At 44.3% G+C, this 17,886-nt stretch overlaps 1 protein-coding gene across 2 annotated transcripts in view; it reads right to left on the reverse strand.

The window, feature by feature from the left end:
* Nucleotides 1–17,886, reverse strand: part of LOC144823915 (malignant fibrous histiocytoma-amplified sequence 1 homolog) — a 235,088-nt gene that overhangs the window by 141,837 nt on the left and 75,365 nt on the right. For both annotated transcript variants that reach the window (XM_078682825.1, XM_078682826.1), the window contains exon 3: nucleotides 12,467–12,761. In XM_078682825.1, coding sequence (XP_078538951.1) covers nucleotides 12,467–12,761 — 295 coding nt within the window. The remainder of the gene's footprint in view (nucleotides 1–12,466; nucleotides 12,762–17,886) is intronic.

Consider the following 17,886-nt stretch of genomic DNA (forward strand, 5'->3'; position numbering starts at 1 on the left):
GGATATTCTACATCAGAGGGTGCTTCTGTGAGCTGTTTAAACTGTGTTTACTAGGGACTATGCACTTCATTTTTTGGCCAGGAGAGGGAGTAACGTTTTATTCAAACAGTATTGTTAGATTTCAAGTTAGTGAGGCCTTTACCTGCAGAAGTCCAAAGTGTGGATTGAGCCTGTCTGTCCCTTAGGACATTCTGAACAGGAAAAGCAGCTCCCAGCTCCCCCCCCCCAGGCCAGCAGACCCAGGACTGGGGATTGGCTATTCAACTACCAGGCAACTCTGAGCCATCCTCTCACACTTGCCAAGGCCCCTTAAGGCCTTGCTGGGTGCACCCCAAATCATTCTCCTCCATCTTGTGAATTGCAGCCTCCCTGTGCCCCAGATTGCAGCAAGCAGAGTCCAGGAAGTGATAAGGAGGCAGACTAGTGCTGTCTCTTCCCCAAAACAAACATTTTTTTAAAAAAATGATTTCCCGTTCTGTGATTACTGTCTTTGCCTGTAGTTGTTACAGTTTAAAATTGTAGTTTTAACCTGCCTGTGATTGGATATTTTATCACCTGCTTTGTGTTTTAAACTTGTGGTTTTTCCTGCCCATGAGTGCTTCCATTTAACGTGTTGAATAGTGGGATTTGCAGTCCAAACTCTGTAGTTTTTCCCTCTCATTCCTGATGACTATTCAGTTTTCCCTCCAAATTTCTCCTTTGCTCTGTGCTAAGACCTGCATGTTAAAACAGTTCACCCCCAGCCACCATTTTGTGTTCACAAGCCAATGAAACCAGCCCCCAGCAACAGGGATATTCTACATCAGAGGGTGCTTCTGTGAGCTGTTTAAACTGTGTTTACTAGGGACTGTGCACTTCATTTTGTAGCCAGGAGAGGGAGTCAAGTTTTATTCAAACAGTGTTGTTAAATTTCAAGTTAGTGAGGCCTTTACCTGCAGAAGTCCAAAGTGTGGATTGAGCCTGTCTGTCTCCTAGTAGATTCTGAACAGGAGAAGCAGCTTCCAACTCCCTGGCCAACAAACCTTGTCTGAGGTGCTGGGACCTTATATGGTCTGCTAGTGGTTGGTACATGTATACAATGATTGGTAGTTGTATCTGATGTTTCTATTGGATTAGGGTTAGTGTCCTCAGAGGTTGGGTATTTGAGTGTTTTGATTGGTTTCTGGGTATGTGATTCAATCAATGTAGGGTTGGGACTAGGGCTAGGGTTAGGATTTCTATTGGAAGTAGGGACTAGGGCTCTCTGTGCTATTGGCTGTTGGGACTAAGGTGGGACTAGAGCTAGGGTTAGACCTTTAATTGGAAGTAGCGATTAGGGTTTCTGGTGTGCTTGGTTGCTGGACTGGTTGTGGGACTAAAAGTAGAGTTAGGCTTTCTATTGGAAGTAGGGACAAGGGCTTCCTCTGCCATTGGTTGCTTGGACTTGGGGTGGGACTACAGGTAGGGCTAGGGCCTCTATTGGACCTAGAGATCAGGGTATTTTGAACTGATTGGGTCCTTGAACTAGGGCTAAGATTGGCTGTGGGGTCCTGGTCTCCAATTGGTTCTAGATTTTTAGGGCTAGTGTTGTGATTGGATAGTGTTAGGGCTAGGGTTCCCATTGGCTGACGGGGTCACCTGATTACTAGGGTTACAAAAGGCCAGGGTTAGGGCGTCTCAGCCCGGGCGTTGAGGCTAAGGGCGGAGAGGACAAGGGCAGTTGCCTGTTTGAGCCTGTTAAGGGCGGCGAGGACAAGGGCAGTTGTTTGTTTGAGCCTGTTCGAGACTGACCAGGGCCAGGACCAGAAATGCCGTCCAATATACATACCTCCTTTATGCATCTATGTACTTTCAATGTACTTATGGATCTATATATTTATCACTTTCTTATAATTTAGCATTTCCAATGCACTTCCCTATTTCTCAGCCTATACTTCGCTCAATATATCCTCTACATCCACTCTCCCATTTAACCCCAAACCCCATACCACTACTATGATCCCCAAAATAACCCTTTCTAGACTCTCTCCTACTCTATCCCTCCTTGCATCATCTTACACCTCTTTTACTATACTGATCCCCCAAAACAAACCTTTCTAAATTCTTCCCTCTTTCTTACCCCTCCCCAACTCTTCTCAATCCAAATAAGTGACTAACATATCCACCACTAAAATTACTTTTTATGTTTCAACATATTAACTCAACACTAATCCTGAAGGGTTCCAGAGTAGCGAGCTACTTGCGCTTCAAAACCCCATCAGGGGTAGCAAGCGCTTTATAAAAACAAACCTTTTTTCCACATCTATCCTTCTGCTATCATTCAAATTCCAAATAATTGGCTAACCTATCCACCACTTAAAATGTACTTGCATGTTTAACTATACTAATTCAACACTAATCCTCTATGAGTCCCGGAGTAGCGTGTGCTACCCGCCGAAAAAGCACTTCGACGCCTCGTCAGGGGTAGTAAGCGCTATATAAATGCAATTACAATACAATACAAAAAGTGAGCAAGAGATGGACAGAAATGTTTCAGTTGTGCAAAACACTTGTATTTACTAAGGCCAAAATCAACTCTCTTGGTCTTTAAGGAAGTGCATGTGCGTGTTTGTGTGTTCGTATGTCATGCATTTAGGTATCATTTCATTACAAAAAACAAGGGAACCCAAAAGTAGCAATCGGTCTGGGACCTTTGGGAATATATAGTGTTACAGAAAACAATGGTCCCAAACATCAACAAGGATAGGACAATCCAGATAAATACAGACCAAGATTGAAATCTATATTTTGCTGTCCAGCCGGACAGAGTTTAATAACATGAATAGTAATGTATATCAAAAATAGTAGAACAGTTTACCAAGCGGGACACAGCCTGTGTCCAGCTATCACATATAAAAAACCAAATGACATACATACAAAGGCAGAAGAAGGGCAGTCTGTAAGTATTTGACAATTATAACAGACAGTAATGTGAAAAATACACTTTTTTGTGATCTTTCCAATAAAGTATATCAATCATCAAGTGTAAAATGTGACATTTTACACTTGATGATTGATATACTTTATTGGAAAGTATAATAATAGTGTAAAATGTCACATTTTACACTTGATGATTGATATACTTTAGTGGAAAGATCACAAAAAAGTGGACAGCAAAACATAGATTTCAATCTTGGTCTGTATTTATCTGGATTGTCCTATCCTTGTTTTTTTTTTTTTTTTTTATTTTTTAATAAAATTAAAAGATGAAAAAACAACATACCAGGCAAAAAAGGAAACAGTGTACATGGACATGTGTTCACAGAGGAGGACACCTAGGCACGATGTTATACAATAGATCAATGGCACATGTTGTGGGGAGGGGGCCAGCGGGGAAACAAATTTAGAATAACATAAAGCACACAATATATGGAATGTTGGATCAGGAGGACAGGGGGACTTCGGGGTTTTCCACGAATAGAGGCGTACATATATTTCCACGGTATGCGTTCCATTGGCTCCAGATGCTATTCCATTTTCTAGGTTTGCCCCGCGCTACATACACAGTCTTCTCTCTGAACATACACCAGTCCATATTCTCCTTCCATACCGATACCGTGGGCGGCCGCTGGGAACCCCACAACTGCGCAACATCCCTTTTGGCAATCATATTCCCAAGGGTCGCCCACTGCGTCTGGGCCACACTATAATCATTCGGCTCCCACACATTCAACAGGCATCGTCTGGCCTCGGGCAGCATCACCACTCCCGTGACCCTACCCATCACGGCATGCACATTATTCCAGAACGTCACCACCTCCGAACACTCCCAAAGTATATGGAGGAAAATCCAAGCATCCCACAACAACGCTTACATAACCCGTCTGAGGAATAACCCGTACGAATCAAGTGCGGACCAGTGATGTATACACGATGTAAGATTTTGAGCTGAACGAGTCGGAGACGGGCAGGAATCACAACTTCTTTAGGCGAGGATAATGCAGCTTGCCAATCCTCGTCGTCCAGCTCCAAACCATCACCGGTCCAAACCTCCCAAAGACGCACCAGCAGATCCACCCGGGTGTTGATCAACTTCTTATATATCAGGGAAATGGTACTGTCGGGGACGTGGCCGTCAAGGACCCTATCTTCAAGGGGGGAGGACTCGGGGATGACAGTACCCGCACGGAGAACCGAACTTAAGGCATGGTGAATCTGTGCATACCGGAAGAATTCCCTATCACTCAATTCATATTCTGTTTTTAGTGCTGCAAAGGTCTTGATTTTGCCCTTGACCCAGAGATCGCCCACGCAGCTAATACCAATCATATCCCATTTTTCAAACCCTTTCGTTTTCCAGAGACATCCCAACCTTTCAGAAGCATACAACGGGGTCGCACGAGTCAATCGATCTCTCCATCCCACAGACGCATTCGCAGCATGCCACACGCGTACAGCAATCTTGGTAGGTCCAGATAAATCCTTGCCCGCCGCCTTGGAGTAGAGCGCCCTTCTGTAGTCCCCGCCGGTAGCAAATATTTATCCATCCCGAACGCCAGGTTAGGAGCAGAAGCGTATGTCGCATGATTGATCGCACTCAGCTGCGAGGCCCAATAGTAACGCCTAATATCCGGCAGCGCTATACTCCCGTCATACCAGGGAAGAGGGCAATACGCGAACGTCCATCCCAGATTAACCGTCTCTGCAGGCTCTCAACCTCTCGAAAGTAGCTCGCCGGAATAATATTGAACGTATTCTGAAGCGCGTACAAAAAACGCGGCAGGGCCATCATTTTAAAAAGAGCCGCGCGCCCGAGCGGTGATAGAGGCAACCCGCGCCAGCGCACAATATCAAGTCTCAATCTTTGAAGGGGAGGGAGCAGATTACGTTCATAGCAAGCCACGGGGTCCAAAGATATAAAAATCCCCAAGTACTTAAAGCCCGTCGGAGAGACCCGAATGGGGCATCTGCGAGGCAAGGGAAGGGGACCGCCCAAGAGCACGTATACACAGGATTTAGCCCAGTTGATCACAAGGCCCGAATTCTTCCCAAACGAAGTAAGCACATCGAACAAAACATTCAGAGATTTTCGAGGGGACGTAAGGTACAATAGGATATCATCCGCATAGAGCGAGACGCGATCCTCAAAGTCCAGGGACAACTGGATACCCTTAAGCGAGGGCTCCCAGCGCAACCAGGCAGCCAGCGGCTCAAGGGCAAGCGCGAAAAGCAGTGGTGACAATGGGCAGCCCTGCCGCGTGCCCCACCCGAGGACAAAAGCCGCAGAGACTCGACCATTCACAACCACCTGCGCCAGTGGCTCCGCATACAAAAGTTTCACCCAGCCAATGAACCCGGGGCCGAATCCGAATTTCACAAGAGCGGCCCAGAGACAAGGCCACTCTAGAGTATCGAAGGCCATCATAGCATCCAAAGAAGCCAAGATGGCCGGCTCACGAAAGGACGCCGCCCTCGCGAGAACACCGTGCAAGCGCCGCAGGTTGAGCGCCGTGTTACGGTGCGGAATAAAACCGGACTAATCCGGATGGACCAGGTCGCTGATAACGTTCGTCAGGCGGTTAGCTAATAACTTAGCCAGAATTTTCGGTTCAACGTTTAGAAGCGAGATTGGTCTATAAGATGAACAGCGATCCCGTGGCTTCCCCTCCTTGTGAATCACTACGATATTAGCAAGACGCTGGTCACATGGAAGGGAGCCAGAGTCGCGGGACTCTAGAAACATATCACGAAGATATGGAGCCATTTTGTCTGGACACAATTTATACAGTTCAATGGGCAGACCATTAGGACCCATGGCCTAGCCAGAGCGCACTGAACGAATGGCGGTAGCCACCTCATCAGCCGAAAGCACCGCGTCCATCAGGTCTCTGTCAGCCTCAGACAGGCAGGGCAAAGTAATATCGCGGAGCAACAAATGAGAGTCGTCCTCCGGCCTGTCAGAGACCGGAGCATACACAATTCGGAAGTGCTCCGCAAAGCATTCAACAATTGCAGCCGGGTCAGTCACGCACACTCCGTCAAGGTTCTCAATCACAGGAACTACACGACTCGCCCTTTCTTTCTTGTCCAGCCACGCAATCAATTTACCCGCCTTATCCCCAACATCATACAGTCTGCCCTGCTGTTCCCTGCTCATGACCTTTGCAGCATCAGTAACCAGGGTCCTATAATCTAATTGTTTGAGGCTGAGGGAATGAAGCTTGGCACGGGACACTCCGCGCTCCAAGTCACTCTCCAGTGCGGCTATCTCCGACTCCAGACGGACCACCTCTTCATGCTTACTTTTCTTGGCGTTAGCGATCAGAGATAAAGCCTGCCCACGTGTCACAGTCTTAAACGCTTCCCACAACGATACAGCAGATGACACAGACCCCACATTTTCTACAAAATAATGATCGAGGGATTTCATCAACTCGGCACGGGTCTTGGGATTGCGAAGAAACCAGGGGTTTATAGGGGCGACCGTTCCCTCATTACTCATAGTAGTATCCATGCTAAGCCATACTGGGGAGTGGTCGGATATGCCCCGAGCGAGTTGTCTCACCTCCCTGATGAAGGAGGACAGCGCCGCCGGCACCAGAATATAGTCGAGTCTGGACAGACTGCCATGGGCTCCAGAGTGAATGGTGTATTGCACCTGATCCGGGTGCAGCAACCTCCAACAGTCTACCAGACCCAGTGTCTCCAAGAACCCACTCAACCAGGATTGCGACTTGGGAAGATCCCTGGGGGGTAGCGATCTATGTTACCGGAGACAACCGAATTGAAGTCTCCGCCCATCACCAAGATGCCCTCAGGGAGCCCCAGTACTACACGCCCAAGATCCGCAAAAGTCGAGGTCTGTAGACCTGGCGGGATATAGACAGTAACAAATGAGACAGTCCTCCCCTCCCATCTACCAGTGAGAGCAGCATAGTGCCCCCTGTCGTCAAGAATCACATCATCGATTGCCAAAGGGAGGGAGGACCTGACGAGGATACCCACACCCCTAGAACCAGAGGTGAAGCCAGAGTGTGCCACAAGACGATACCCTCGCCGAATCATGGCATGGCACGTGTTCCCAACCAGATGCGTTTCCTGCAACAACACAATATCGGGGGAGAGGCGCCGCAATAACTGTAACACCACACCCCGTTTTATCCTATCCCCCAACCCATTAACATTCCAACACATTAGTTTCAACCCACTAACCCCCACCCCAGAAAGAAGTGCAGAATCCACCCCATAACGAACACAATGACCTGATCAAGAAGAAATACGATACGTTGCCTTGAAAGAAACTCACAAACACCCAAGAACCCCCCACCACCCCTCAAGTAGAACCCGTTACAACACCCCCCACCCATGCATCCCTGCGTTAGACTCAAAAGCCACCCCAACTTGCAGTGTGCCTGTCGCCCTATCATTAAACTAGTCTACAAAAAGAAACCCTTGAGGAGGAAAGAGTCCCACTCCCCCCGCCACCCTCGGGTATATAGCAATAGAACACAGTAATAGAAGAAGTATCGAACCCAGCCGAATAACACGTGAATGTTCAGAAATCAGGAATCATGTTGTCACTCTTGTTCCGATATGCCGCCCTCGGCTCCACCCGGATGCCCGGTTGAGTCAGTCTGTTTGGGAAGGGTATCCAGCCAGTCACTAACTCCGTCAGGACGATCAAAGAAGAAAGTCCGGTCTTCGTATTCGACACGCAGCCTGGTTGGAAATAGCATTGCATATTTCAGGCCCAAGTCTCTCAGCCTTCGCTTCACTCCCTGAAACCCCATCCTTTGTCTCTGAACAAGCTGCGTGAAGTCCGGGTAGAATTTTACGGGGCCACTTACTCTCGAGGCCTGCAGGATAGTGTCTCTGTCCCTAAAATTGAAGATCCTGGCGATGATAGGTCTCGGTGAGGCGCCCGATTTCGGTTTTCCGCCCGGCACTCGATGGGCACGCTCCACGGCAAAAAATTTACTCAGGCCTGTAGGGGCCAGGTGATTCAAGACGATGTCTTCCACAAGGAGATCAGTTGCCAAAGCACCAGAAGTTTCAGGGACCCCAATAAGGCATATGTTGTTGCGCCGGGCCCTGTTTTCAAAATCCTCTAGTCGATGGGCCATGAGATCGTTGGAGGAGCGCAAGCGTCAACTTCCGTCTGCAGATCAGATACATCGGTCGTGAGGCTAGAAGTCTTCAGGTCTAGAGACTTGACCCTTTCGTTGGTCTTTGACAAATCAGCTCTGATCAAAGTAACATCAACTGCTACAGTGTCAATTTTGAGAGCGAGAGCCTCATATTGCCGACCAATGGAAGCCTTCATGTTGGCAATGGCGCCCATGACATCCTGCAGAGTCAATTCGGTCAACGCAGTCGGGCAGTCATTGGGGCCCTCCAAAGCTCGACTGGCGCCACCGGGGGACCCCTTGGGTTGGGTATAGCGATCCATGACGTTGGTTTGAATCGGTCCCCCACGTAGAGGCGTTTTAGTCTTCCGCTTCTCGTTGTCAGGCCTGGTAGTCATTTTGAATGGTGAGCCCCGAAGGGGCCAGCGAGACCTGGTGAAAACGGCCGCTCACCACCAGACCACTGAAAATCACGAAAGTGGGCAGAAAGGGCAAAAGCAGCAGCTCAGCTCAACACCCAAACCCTCACAACCGTTGGCGTATAATCAGGAAGCAGAGTTAGGCTGGACCCCGATGGGGGCGCGAGGCAACCACGCAGTCAGAGGAGGCAGAGGCCCAGAAACGAAACCGAAAGTCAACTCAGGGCAACAGGGGTAGCCCCTCAGGCCGTTGTTGTTCAACTACTCCCCGGCGTCTTGGTGTGCCAGCTCCCGGTGTCGCCGTAGGGCGGGCCTCAAAAACTCCGATCGGCGTATCTGCGGTTCCCGAGGTCCAAATGAAATTTTGAAAACAGCTAAGGTGTCAGCTGAGGTTCATCTTCAAGAACCCGTGGTCAAAGTCAGAATATCATTCAGGATATATGCGGAGGGCAGCAAGGGACTCGGGAGCCCTGTGCTCACGCGGCCATCTCGGATGCGCGCGTAGCTCCTCCTCCCTGTCCTATCCTTGTTGATGTTTGCGACCATTGTTTTCTGTACCATGCATTTAGGTATGCCAACCCTAGCTGGGAAGTAACAGCGCACTGTATAGGACAGTAGAAAACAACTGGTGGTGTACAAGAAAAACAAAAGCATAGGCGGACAAGATCTCTCTTCTATATAGGCCTCAGATAGATGGAGCTAGGGGGCATATTACCAAGACTAAGCGATAATTATCGCTAAGCTTGGTTAGAGGCAATAATTTTATTGCCGTGCTTCACCTATTTTTATCGCTTAGAAACCTTGCAATTATCAAAGTTATCTCCTAAGGGATAAAAATCGGCCGAAAGGCATGAATATCGTTGTAAAGTCAGCGATATTCATGCATTACCGAGCAAATGCTCTTAGCCATGTTATCCACCTACCATTGGATAACATGGCTAAGAACTGCTCTGGGCAGGCGTTAGCTTTTATTTCCAAAAGTAGGTAATAGGAGATAGCGATGTTAGCGACTGTTTCCAGTCGCTAACATCTTGGCACGCCCACTTTGCATGTCATTAGCGATAAATATCGCTGACATGCAAAGTGGGCCTCAAGATGATCGCTATCTCCTACTAGCTGTCGCTACCTGGTGTTAGCGACAGCTAGGTAATAGGGCGATAAAATTATCGCCGCTTTAGCGGGAAAAATTCCCGCTAAAGCGGCGATAAGGCCCTTGGTAATATGCCCCTTGGTCTTTAAGGATGAGGTTTCCATAAAAGGCATGAGCTTCAGTTCTACTGTGAAGTGTAGGAGTTTATAGGCCCAGGATGCTCCCAGTTATGGATCCAGACCCCCTTCAACTCAACAAAATGAATGACACGATTGCAAGCTCTTGGGTACACACAGGTCATGTCGATTAACAGAAAACACTACATTAAAACAAAAAATTGTAACCAAGCATTATCATCAAACAAACAATGACAATTCTTTAGGCATTCACATATTAACAGGCTATGGCAAATGGCACACTTCTATCTAGCAGATCCATCTTCATAAATAATACAAAAACGTATTTACAGCTAATTACACAATTTAACATACTCCAAAATGAAACCTCCACCTCCCTAGAGCTTGGCCCCTGGTGAGGTGCCAGGAGCCCCAAAACAAAAGCAGCTTGCCATGCCCATGGCTCTGGCAGGAGGAGGCCCAGGAAATGCTGTCATTGTGCAGAGAGGCCCATTATAATTCTTTATGTGATCATTAGGCCAACATACAGAATGATAATGGGCTGATAGCAGCGTGTGCCAGGTCGTGAGGGGCTCCTGTAGGCCACTGATCACAGCAGGAGCGAGAGTTGCCCCTGCAGTGAGAGTTACAGGACTCTCGGGCTGCTTGCAAGGGGCAGCTTGCTCTAAAGTCTGAAATTACGGATAAAAAAGGCGTCCGTGGAAGAAATCCTCATGGAAAAACGGACAAGAGGCCCAAATTACGGGCAGTCCGTGAAATTTACAGATGGTTGGCCACCCTATTACAGAGTTGAATTTCCCGTTCAACCTCGCTGCAATGTTTTACGGCCATTTAGGGCTCCCTTTCTTGGCAGGATTGGGGCCAGATGGCAGGATAATTGATGGATGATAGCTCAGGCTGGCGGAGCTTCCCTGAAGTTCGGCAATCTGGCTGTGGTCTCTCTTGCGCCCCCAAATTTCACAGAATTTGAAGGGACTATCTACCACCAGGTACTTTCATGAGCAGCACCTTCACACAGGGCTTTAAGTGGGATGAAAAAACTGGGGGAGGTCTCTTAAACGGGCGTGGCCAATGTAATTAAGGGCGTGGCTTAAAAACATAAGATTAAAATCCGTGCTTAGCATAGTGTGCCGCCCGACTTGTATTTTGCTGTTTCTATCATCTCCCCATGTGTGGCGCTGCGTAAGTCCTTATTGTTCTCTATGACCTAGTATGTGAAAACAAGGGTCCCTATGTGCATTTCTCCCTTAGGCAAGTTCTACCATACAAATAGGGTAAGACTGGAAAAGTGTGCCACCCAGTCACCAAAACACAGTGGGGTGATTTATTTCAAAATTCTTTTAATTAAAAAACAGTACCATCTAAGTATGAAATTGCGGTGTTAGCGTTCAGTATTGTTTGTTGCATATAAGAAGACTATTTTGTTGCATAGAAGAACACTACATGCTTTTTGGCACAAAGCATGTACATAGAGTGAACTGACGTACATCACTTCACTACCAATTTTTTTGGCTCTTTTATATGTGTGTCTCATATTTTATTTCTAGTACTACAGGATTTTCCTTACAGAACTCTCATCCACAAACAGGAGTATTACAGCACACAATGCATGAAAGAATGAGAGTGTGTAGATAATATGCATGGTCTTGCCTTTAACTGAAATATCTGGTCCATAAATCTTACGCTACGGATCAAGGTCTTAAAAAGCCAGACAAACCCCAGCGGGGACAATAATACAGTTAAAAAATGTTGACCACGGAGATGCAGGACCAATAATTATCCCCAACACCCTCCAAAATAGTTTTAAACATCCCTCTTGTTTCCAAGGATAAAGAATGATTAGCAGTACCTATGGGGATTGTTAACTTCACTTTTTGGGTCCCCTACACAACTTCAAAAAATAAGAAAAATTGGGGACCCCATTCATTCATATAAGAATTCCAGACACAAGTGGCAAACCCAATGATGAAGCATGCCACCTACATTAGTGTGTGAGGATTTCCCTTACTTTTTTTTATGAAACCCATATATAAGACATGTCCTGTACTAATATAATATCTTTATGGCTAACCCTAGATGCTCCGATTCCCTGTCTGTTTGTTTATAAAACATACATTTGGGAGGAAGCAGTCAGGGACTACCTACTCTTCTCCTTCCCTCACCTTTTTGATAAGTTAGCTTTTGATTTGCCCAGTACCAAGTCCATTTTAATTCCATTTGATTTAATTTTTGAGTCCTGTTTTCAATTGTGAATTGGTCTACAAGAAGTAAGACAGCCCCTCATAGCGATAAGTGGTCTTGAAGGCCATTGGAGCTAACGCCAAGCCAATCATATGTCAGGAGTGCCTGGTTTCCTTGCATCTTCCATTTCCTTTTCTGCTGCCAACCTCATCTGGCCCCAATTATTTTTTTTAACACTGATGCTTCTACTAAAATCCAGCATACGTGTTGACCATGGAGAACGAACAATCCAGATAACACTTTTAAAATTGGAGTAAAAACAACTTGCCCATATTGATTATACAATTAACATAATTTCGATGTAGTCCCATTTGGCACATAAAGATGAAAATAGCATTATGTAGATGGAAGTAGAGGTAAGGTGGTTGGTTAAACTGGGACAATTTATAATGAACAGAGAAGACTGATAACAATGATTACATTAATAAAATATGAGCAGGAGATCTACACAGATTAATGGCTGAAGCATGTGATTATGTGTCTGTGAATACATACGCGTAGGCTGCAGTCTGCCATCTCTTTAAGTCTCTGCAACTGGTCCGAGTACAGCTCGGACTCTTTCTTGTCATCCATGTTGTGAATAAAGTGATTAAGATTAGTCTTTCTTTGTTGCAACATATCTGCAATCTTTCCTTCAATGTGGTGTTTCTTTGCCTCCACTTCTCCAACCATGCAGCAATCTTTATGAGTTCCCAAGGGCAAGACCACTGCATCTGGCACTCGCATGAGAAGGTTGTTAATCCAGAACCCAACAAGGTCATTAAAAACATCCTCATCGTCCGTCTGATATCTGGAAACAGAAAGGGACAAAAGACATGCGATGCCTCTTAGAGCAAGCTCCTCCATTAGACAGGCTATTCTTAAATACAACAAATGTCGGGAATCAAGATACTATGTTCATAAAGATATCTTCTGATATACAAAATGACCAACTATGTTTTTAATTCCTATCAAACCATTTCCATAAATATGAAGCAAGGCTTTTGCTCTTTTTTTCTTAAATGACATACATTCATTTCTTTCCACCTTAAGCATTTCAGAAGTGGTAATTTTGTTTCTGAACTGCTCATTTAAACTACTTAGGTCATTGTTTCAGAAGCGATATCAATTCTTCACAATGGTGTCATTCAATTCATTCATTAATGGATTGTAGCACCTTATCCTCAATCCTTGTTCACATGTTTACAATCAATTGCTGAGCCACGCATGTATAATGAAGATGACACTATCATCAGGCAGTGATGAAACTGAAGCAAAGTATTGATTTACTTCATAATTTCACACAGAAATGAATGATATAATTGACACATAATGAGGACATTATCACAGAGTCATGACAATGTGTCAACAATTAAGCTGTTGTCAAACAGAAATGGTTGGCATCATTATCTTACAGTGGTTATATCAAAGGGATGACCCTGTGGAACAGTGATGGCCTTGTCACAAAGTGATAACGTTACCATACAGTGAAGAGTTTCTAAAATATTGATCCGCCTCGTGGGGACGAAAGCCTCCTTCCTGGATCTGGAAAACCAAGGAGGATGGTAATGAAGGATCCAGCAGAAACCGGAAGAACCTCAATCAGAGCCTGTTGTGTTGGCACTTTTTTAATCTTGAGTTCGAGCAAAGTAAGCCATCCTGACCTGCTGCTAGATCCTCTGCTCAGCTGCTTGAGTCTGCCAGTGTGGTGCAAACTCCTTCAAAGATGGTGGCACATCAGCCATCCTGTCTAAAGTGGATGACTCACCATCATGTCTGGCAGAGTTGGCACTACCATGGAAAAGGGGGCGCAAGTTCAGAAAGAAAAAAACTGTTTCCAGAATAAGCACGTTAAGTAGGCAAGCTATGTTGGAACTGACAATGAAACTCCTCTTTGGGATGCATTTCAAGAGATCGCATTAGGTGGAAGAAATTCATAATTGTACATGAGCGTTGACAGAGTTCACAAAAAAGACCGGCAACCTCACACTCAAAGTATCTCCTCCCAAGATAGAGACTGGCACTTTAGAAGAGAAACCACTTTTGTCATAACAGAGGACACAAAATACAGCTGATTTTCCCCTGCCAGTGTGGTGGTGAACATATATCCTGCACATTGTAGAATACAAATTTTGAAAGCAAAACTCAAAATCATCCTATTAGTCTTTGCTTGAAATATCACATTATTTGCTGTTTCAAACCAGTGATCTCACAGTTCCTTCTTGTGGATCAGACTCCATTGTCAGAGGCCAGAAACCCCCTCCCTGTACTTTTATTCTACTCATTATTTACAGTCATGCACGTGCAGCCTCACCAAACACTACCACATTATGTGCGATTTCTGTCCTATGAATCTCCACAAGCAGGGATGTTGCATTTTCTGAAGGTTGTAGCTACCACCTTCATATCTCTGACCTCTTAAAAGCAAGGCCAGTTATCATAGTGGATGAGCCTATTCAGGCCAAAAAAATCCTCTGTCTCTTTCACCTGTACACCTGTGGCAAAAATATGCTCTCCACTGGAATTTAGCACAATTTTGCTTCTAAAGGAATTAAAAAATGAAATCACCTAAACAAACAATATATGGACATGCCCAGTTGGATTCCAAGAACAAACCTCAAGATCTAATTTTGGAATCCAAGGGGCACATGCATCATTGTAAATACTGTTCACAAAGGGGTAGATTAGCAGAATCTGGCCCTTTGCGACTGGCATTTTTGCATTGGGATGCATTAACCCAAATGCAATCTCGCAATTTAGGTAATCGCAAATTTTGCGATTACCTAAATTGCGAATGCATTCAGGGAATTGCAAATTGCGATTCCCTAAATGCAATGCATGATGCACTTTAAAATTGCGATTTCGCAATTTGGGATAGAAAATTACCATCAATTAAAGGTTGATGGTAATTTCCAAAAACTTTGAAAAATGCACAAAAGTGAATTTTTCAAAGTGCCATGTTGCACACACACATGCCCTTGGGGCATGTATGTGCGCAACATGTGATCACAATAAAATTTCAGGGATGCATCAGGGTGGCCTTTTGGCCCCCTTGCACCCTTGAAGTTGCGTGCGCAATTTGCGAGTACCTATTAGGTAGGCCCATTGAAATGAATGGGACGCTATTCCTTAGTTGCGAATCGCAATTTGCAATTCCAATTAAGGAATATGTAGGAATACCTAATATTGTAGCAAAACCAACATGCTGAGGCAATTGCGATTCCATAATTGTGATTCCTTAATAATTGCAATTATGGATTTGCAATTGCCTACAATGATGCATGTACCCCCAAGTTATCACAATTCAGGGCAATTCTGCATAGCCACGTTTGCCTAGAAGGTTGCATTACTAACACATGAACGCAGACCATTTAATGACTAGGAATTGAAATAATTGTAGGCAGGGTGTACTTATTTATATGAAGCTTAAAAGGGACAACACTTGAGACTGCAACGTTTTATGAACCACAAAATAAAAGACTATAATTTGAATATAGCTGCCTGTGATGTAATTTGCACTGCATATATCCCATGGATGAAGCAGGCTTTGCATCACTATGAATGTCCTACCCGTACCAATATAATCATTTACATATATCATGGAGGAGGATTAAACATTTCCAAATTTTGGACATCATTAAGTCATCCTTAGGAGATTCACTGCAAGTATGTTGAACAAAAGAGAAGCTAAAATGCATCCTCCCCTAACCCTCATAGGTTTGTAATCATGTGTATCAACCCTGCCATGTGTTAGGCTTATCTCAGAACAACAAGTATTGAAGTACAGCATGCTAATTATGAAAAGGCCATTAGGAATAGTATGCTTTTTCAGTCTGTTCCACAATGGTCGGGCAACAAGTATATCAGAATAGAAATATTAAAAAAGCAAGCAACACGATTTATTCTTTTTTTGCATTGAAAGTATATATTGGTGGAGCATTTACAGTTCCTTATTGAATTCTGCTTGTGGCATGGTGACGATATGATTTTTCTAGTGACAATAGATATTTTGTGAAACAAATTTGTAGATATAGCAACAAATAAAATGGGGTGACAGGCTCTGAGGAGTATCTTTCCTTGCTCATATCTGAATAACTGAAGAGCTCAACCAGCTTCAAGGAAATACGTTATGGTTGCTCACATGACAGATAAAGGAGCAAATAATTTTTGTCTCCTGTTCCAAGTTGTTTTAATCTTTTTTTCCAGGATAACATCGAGGCTAAGCACTTGACCCCATTTTACACTAGGTATCCTTGACAATTCAATAGTTGGAACTTCTAACATTATAATATGACTTCGACAAATGTTGCTATCTAATATGATTTGTATTTCTTACTGAAGTTAATGCTCCCATGTTGCAGTAGGCCATCTGCTTAAATGTCTGATTAAAACTTCCTTAACTACCACATGCCTATACAATGTATAGCATATTGTGTTGGCATCTTCTAGCTGTTCAGAAATAGATTTTTCTTACCGGATGAGTAATTTCTTTGGTTGCAATATATATTTTACCATATTCTTTATATTGTTACTTCATTGCTTCACACTATTTTTTTGGGATAACTTAAAATCAATCTGCTAATCACTTATTTTCTGTTAAATAAAAGAAGTAAGGTTATATTATTGAGTTAAGTCTCAATTCCTCCCTTTAGCTGAAGTAATAACCCTGCACCTAACCTTTTCTAACACTTCAACAAACATGCTGTTAACTATGGTAGATACTCTGATATACTCTGCAAAACATTGATTCACAAACACTCAAAAACATTTGCCCTGTTATTAATACACTTCACAATAGTGTGATACAAAGCAACTAGCTATCCCCTCTCTGTATTAAATGGAAGATAATTTCATAAGAAACTGACTCAACTTCCATTGTTCAAGAAAAACATAGTGGTTGTGTAGCTCTTATAAAATGAATCTGGCTTATTAACATAGGGCGTACCTTCATAGCGGACAATTTGTCATGGAGTGTTACTGTCTTTTGCCTCATCTTTGATTCAGCACATACCACATGCTGGCTCTGGAAAAATTAAATTTGTATGGTGTTCCCGGGAAACTATAATCTGTTCACTACAATACTCTGTGCTACAAACTATAGGGCTTATTTAGCATTAGATATGTTGTATGTTGTTCTGCTAGGGTAGCAGAGGGATGTACTCTGCTGCTCAGGCAGACTACAGCACGCCAGATTTAGAGATCTCTAGCTGCCTGGAGAATATCACTGAGTCTTCTGAAGAGTAACCGCATGGCAGCTCGTCTGAAGGCACTGACACTTTGCTCTATGGGTACCAATATTTGGTGCACCTGCATAGGAAATGCTTTTGTTTTTGAAAAACAAACTCCCAAAGTAGGAAAAAACAAAGTATAAACGTTCCTAAAATGTGTGGTTATTAATTTGTTTTACAGTTTACTGATGGTCCAAACAGGAAAAAGTATACAACAAGGTCTGCCCTAAATAGGGCAGATGATTTGAGGTGCTTCGACCAATGGTCCAATGGCTGTAGGGCTGTTTGGTCAAAAGTTTCCACTGGCAGAACCAGCAGAGGCTCTGCCGGCAGAAACATGACAGCTAAATAGAGTAAGAGAACCAGAAGTTTGCCAGACATGGTACTCCACCATGTTTGTGGCAGAGCACCCTTTCCATCAAACTCTAAATGAGCTCCTATATCTCTTACAACATACCAGATTCTTAATATAAATCCTCTGAAATAGGTAAGCATACCTTAACCAAGAAGATCACCTAAGCTCCAGGCATATTTATATGCCGTTATGGTATTCTCTTCAGCACATTATCATGGTGAATGAGTAGCACATTGTTACATAGAAAAAGTAGTAAATCAACCACTAGTTTAATAAGCATTCCTCTTGATGTAAGGAATGCAGTAATGGAAAGTGGATTTATAGATGATATTTCAGCATGTGCATAAATTCTT

This window comes from Lissotriton helveticus, chromosome 3_1, assembly GCF_964261635.1.
Source record: "Lissotriton helveticus chromosome 3_1, aLisHel1.1, whole genome shotgun sequence".
Taxonomy (NCBI): domain Eukaryota; kingdom Metazoa; phylum Chordata; class Amphibia; order Caudata; family Salamandridae; genus Lissotriton; species Lissotriton helveticus.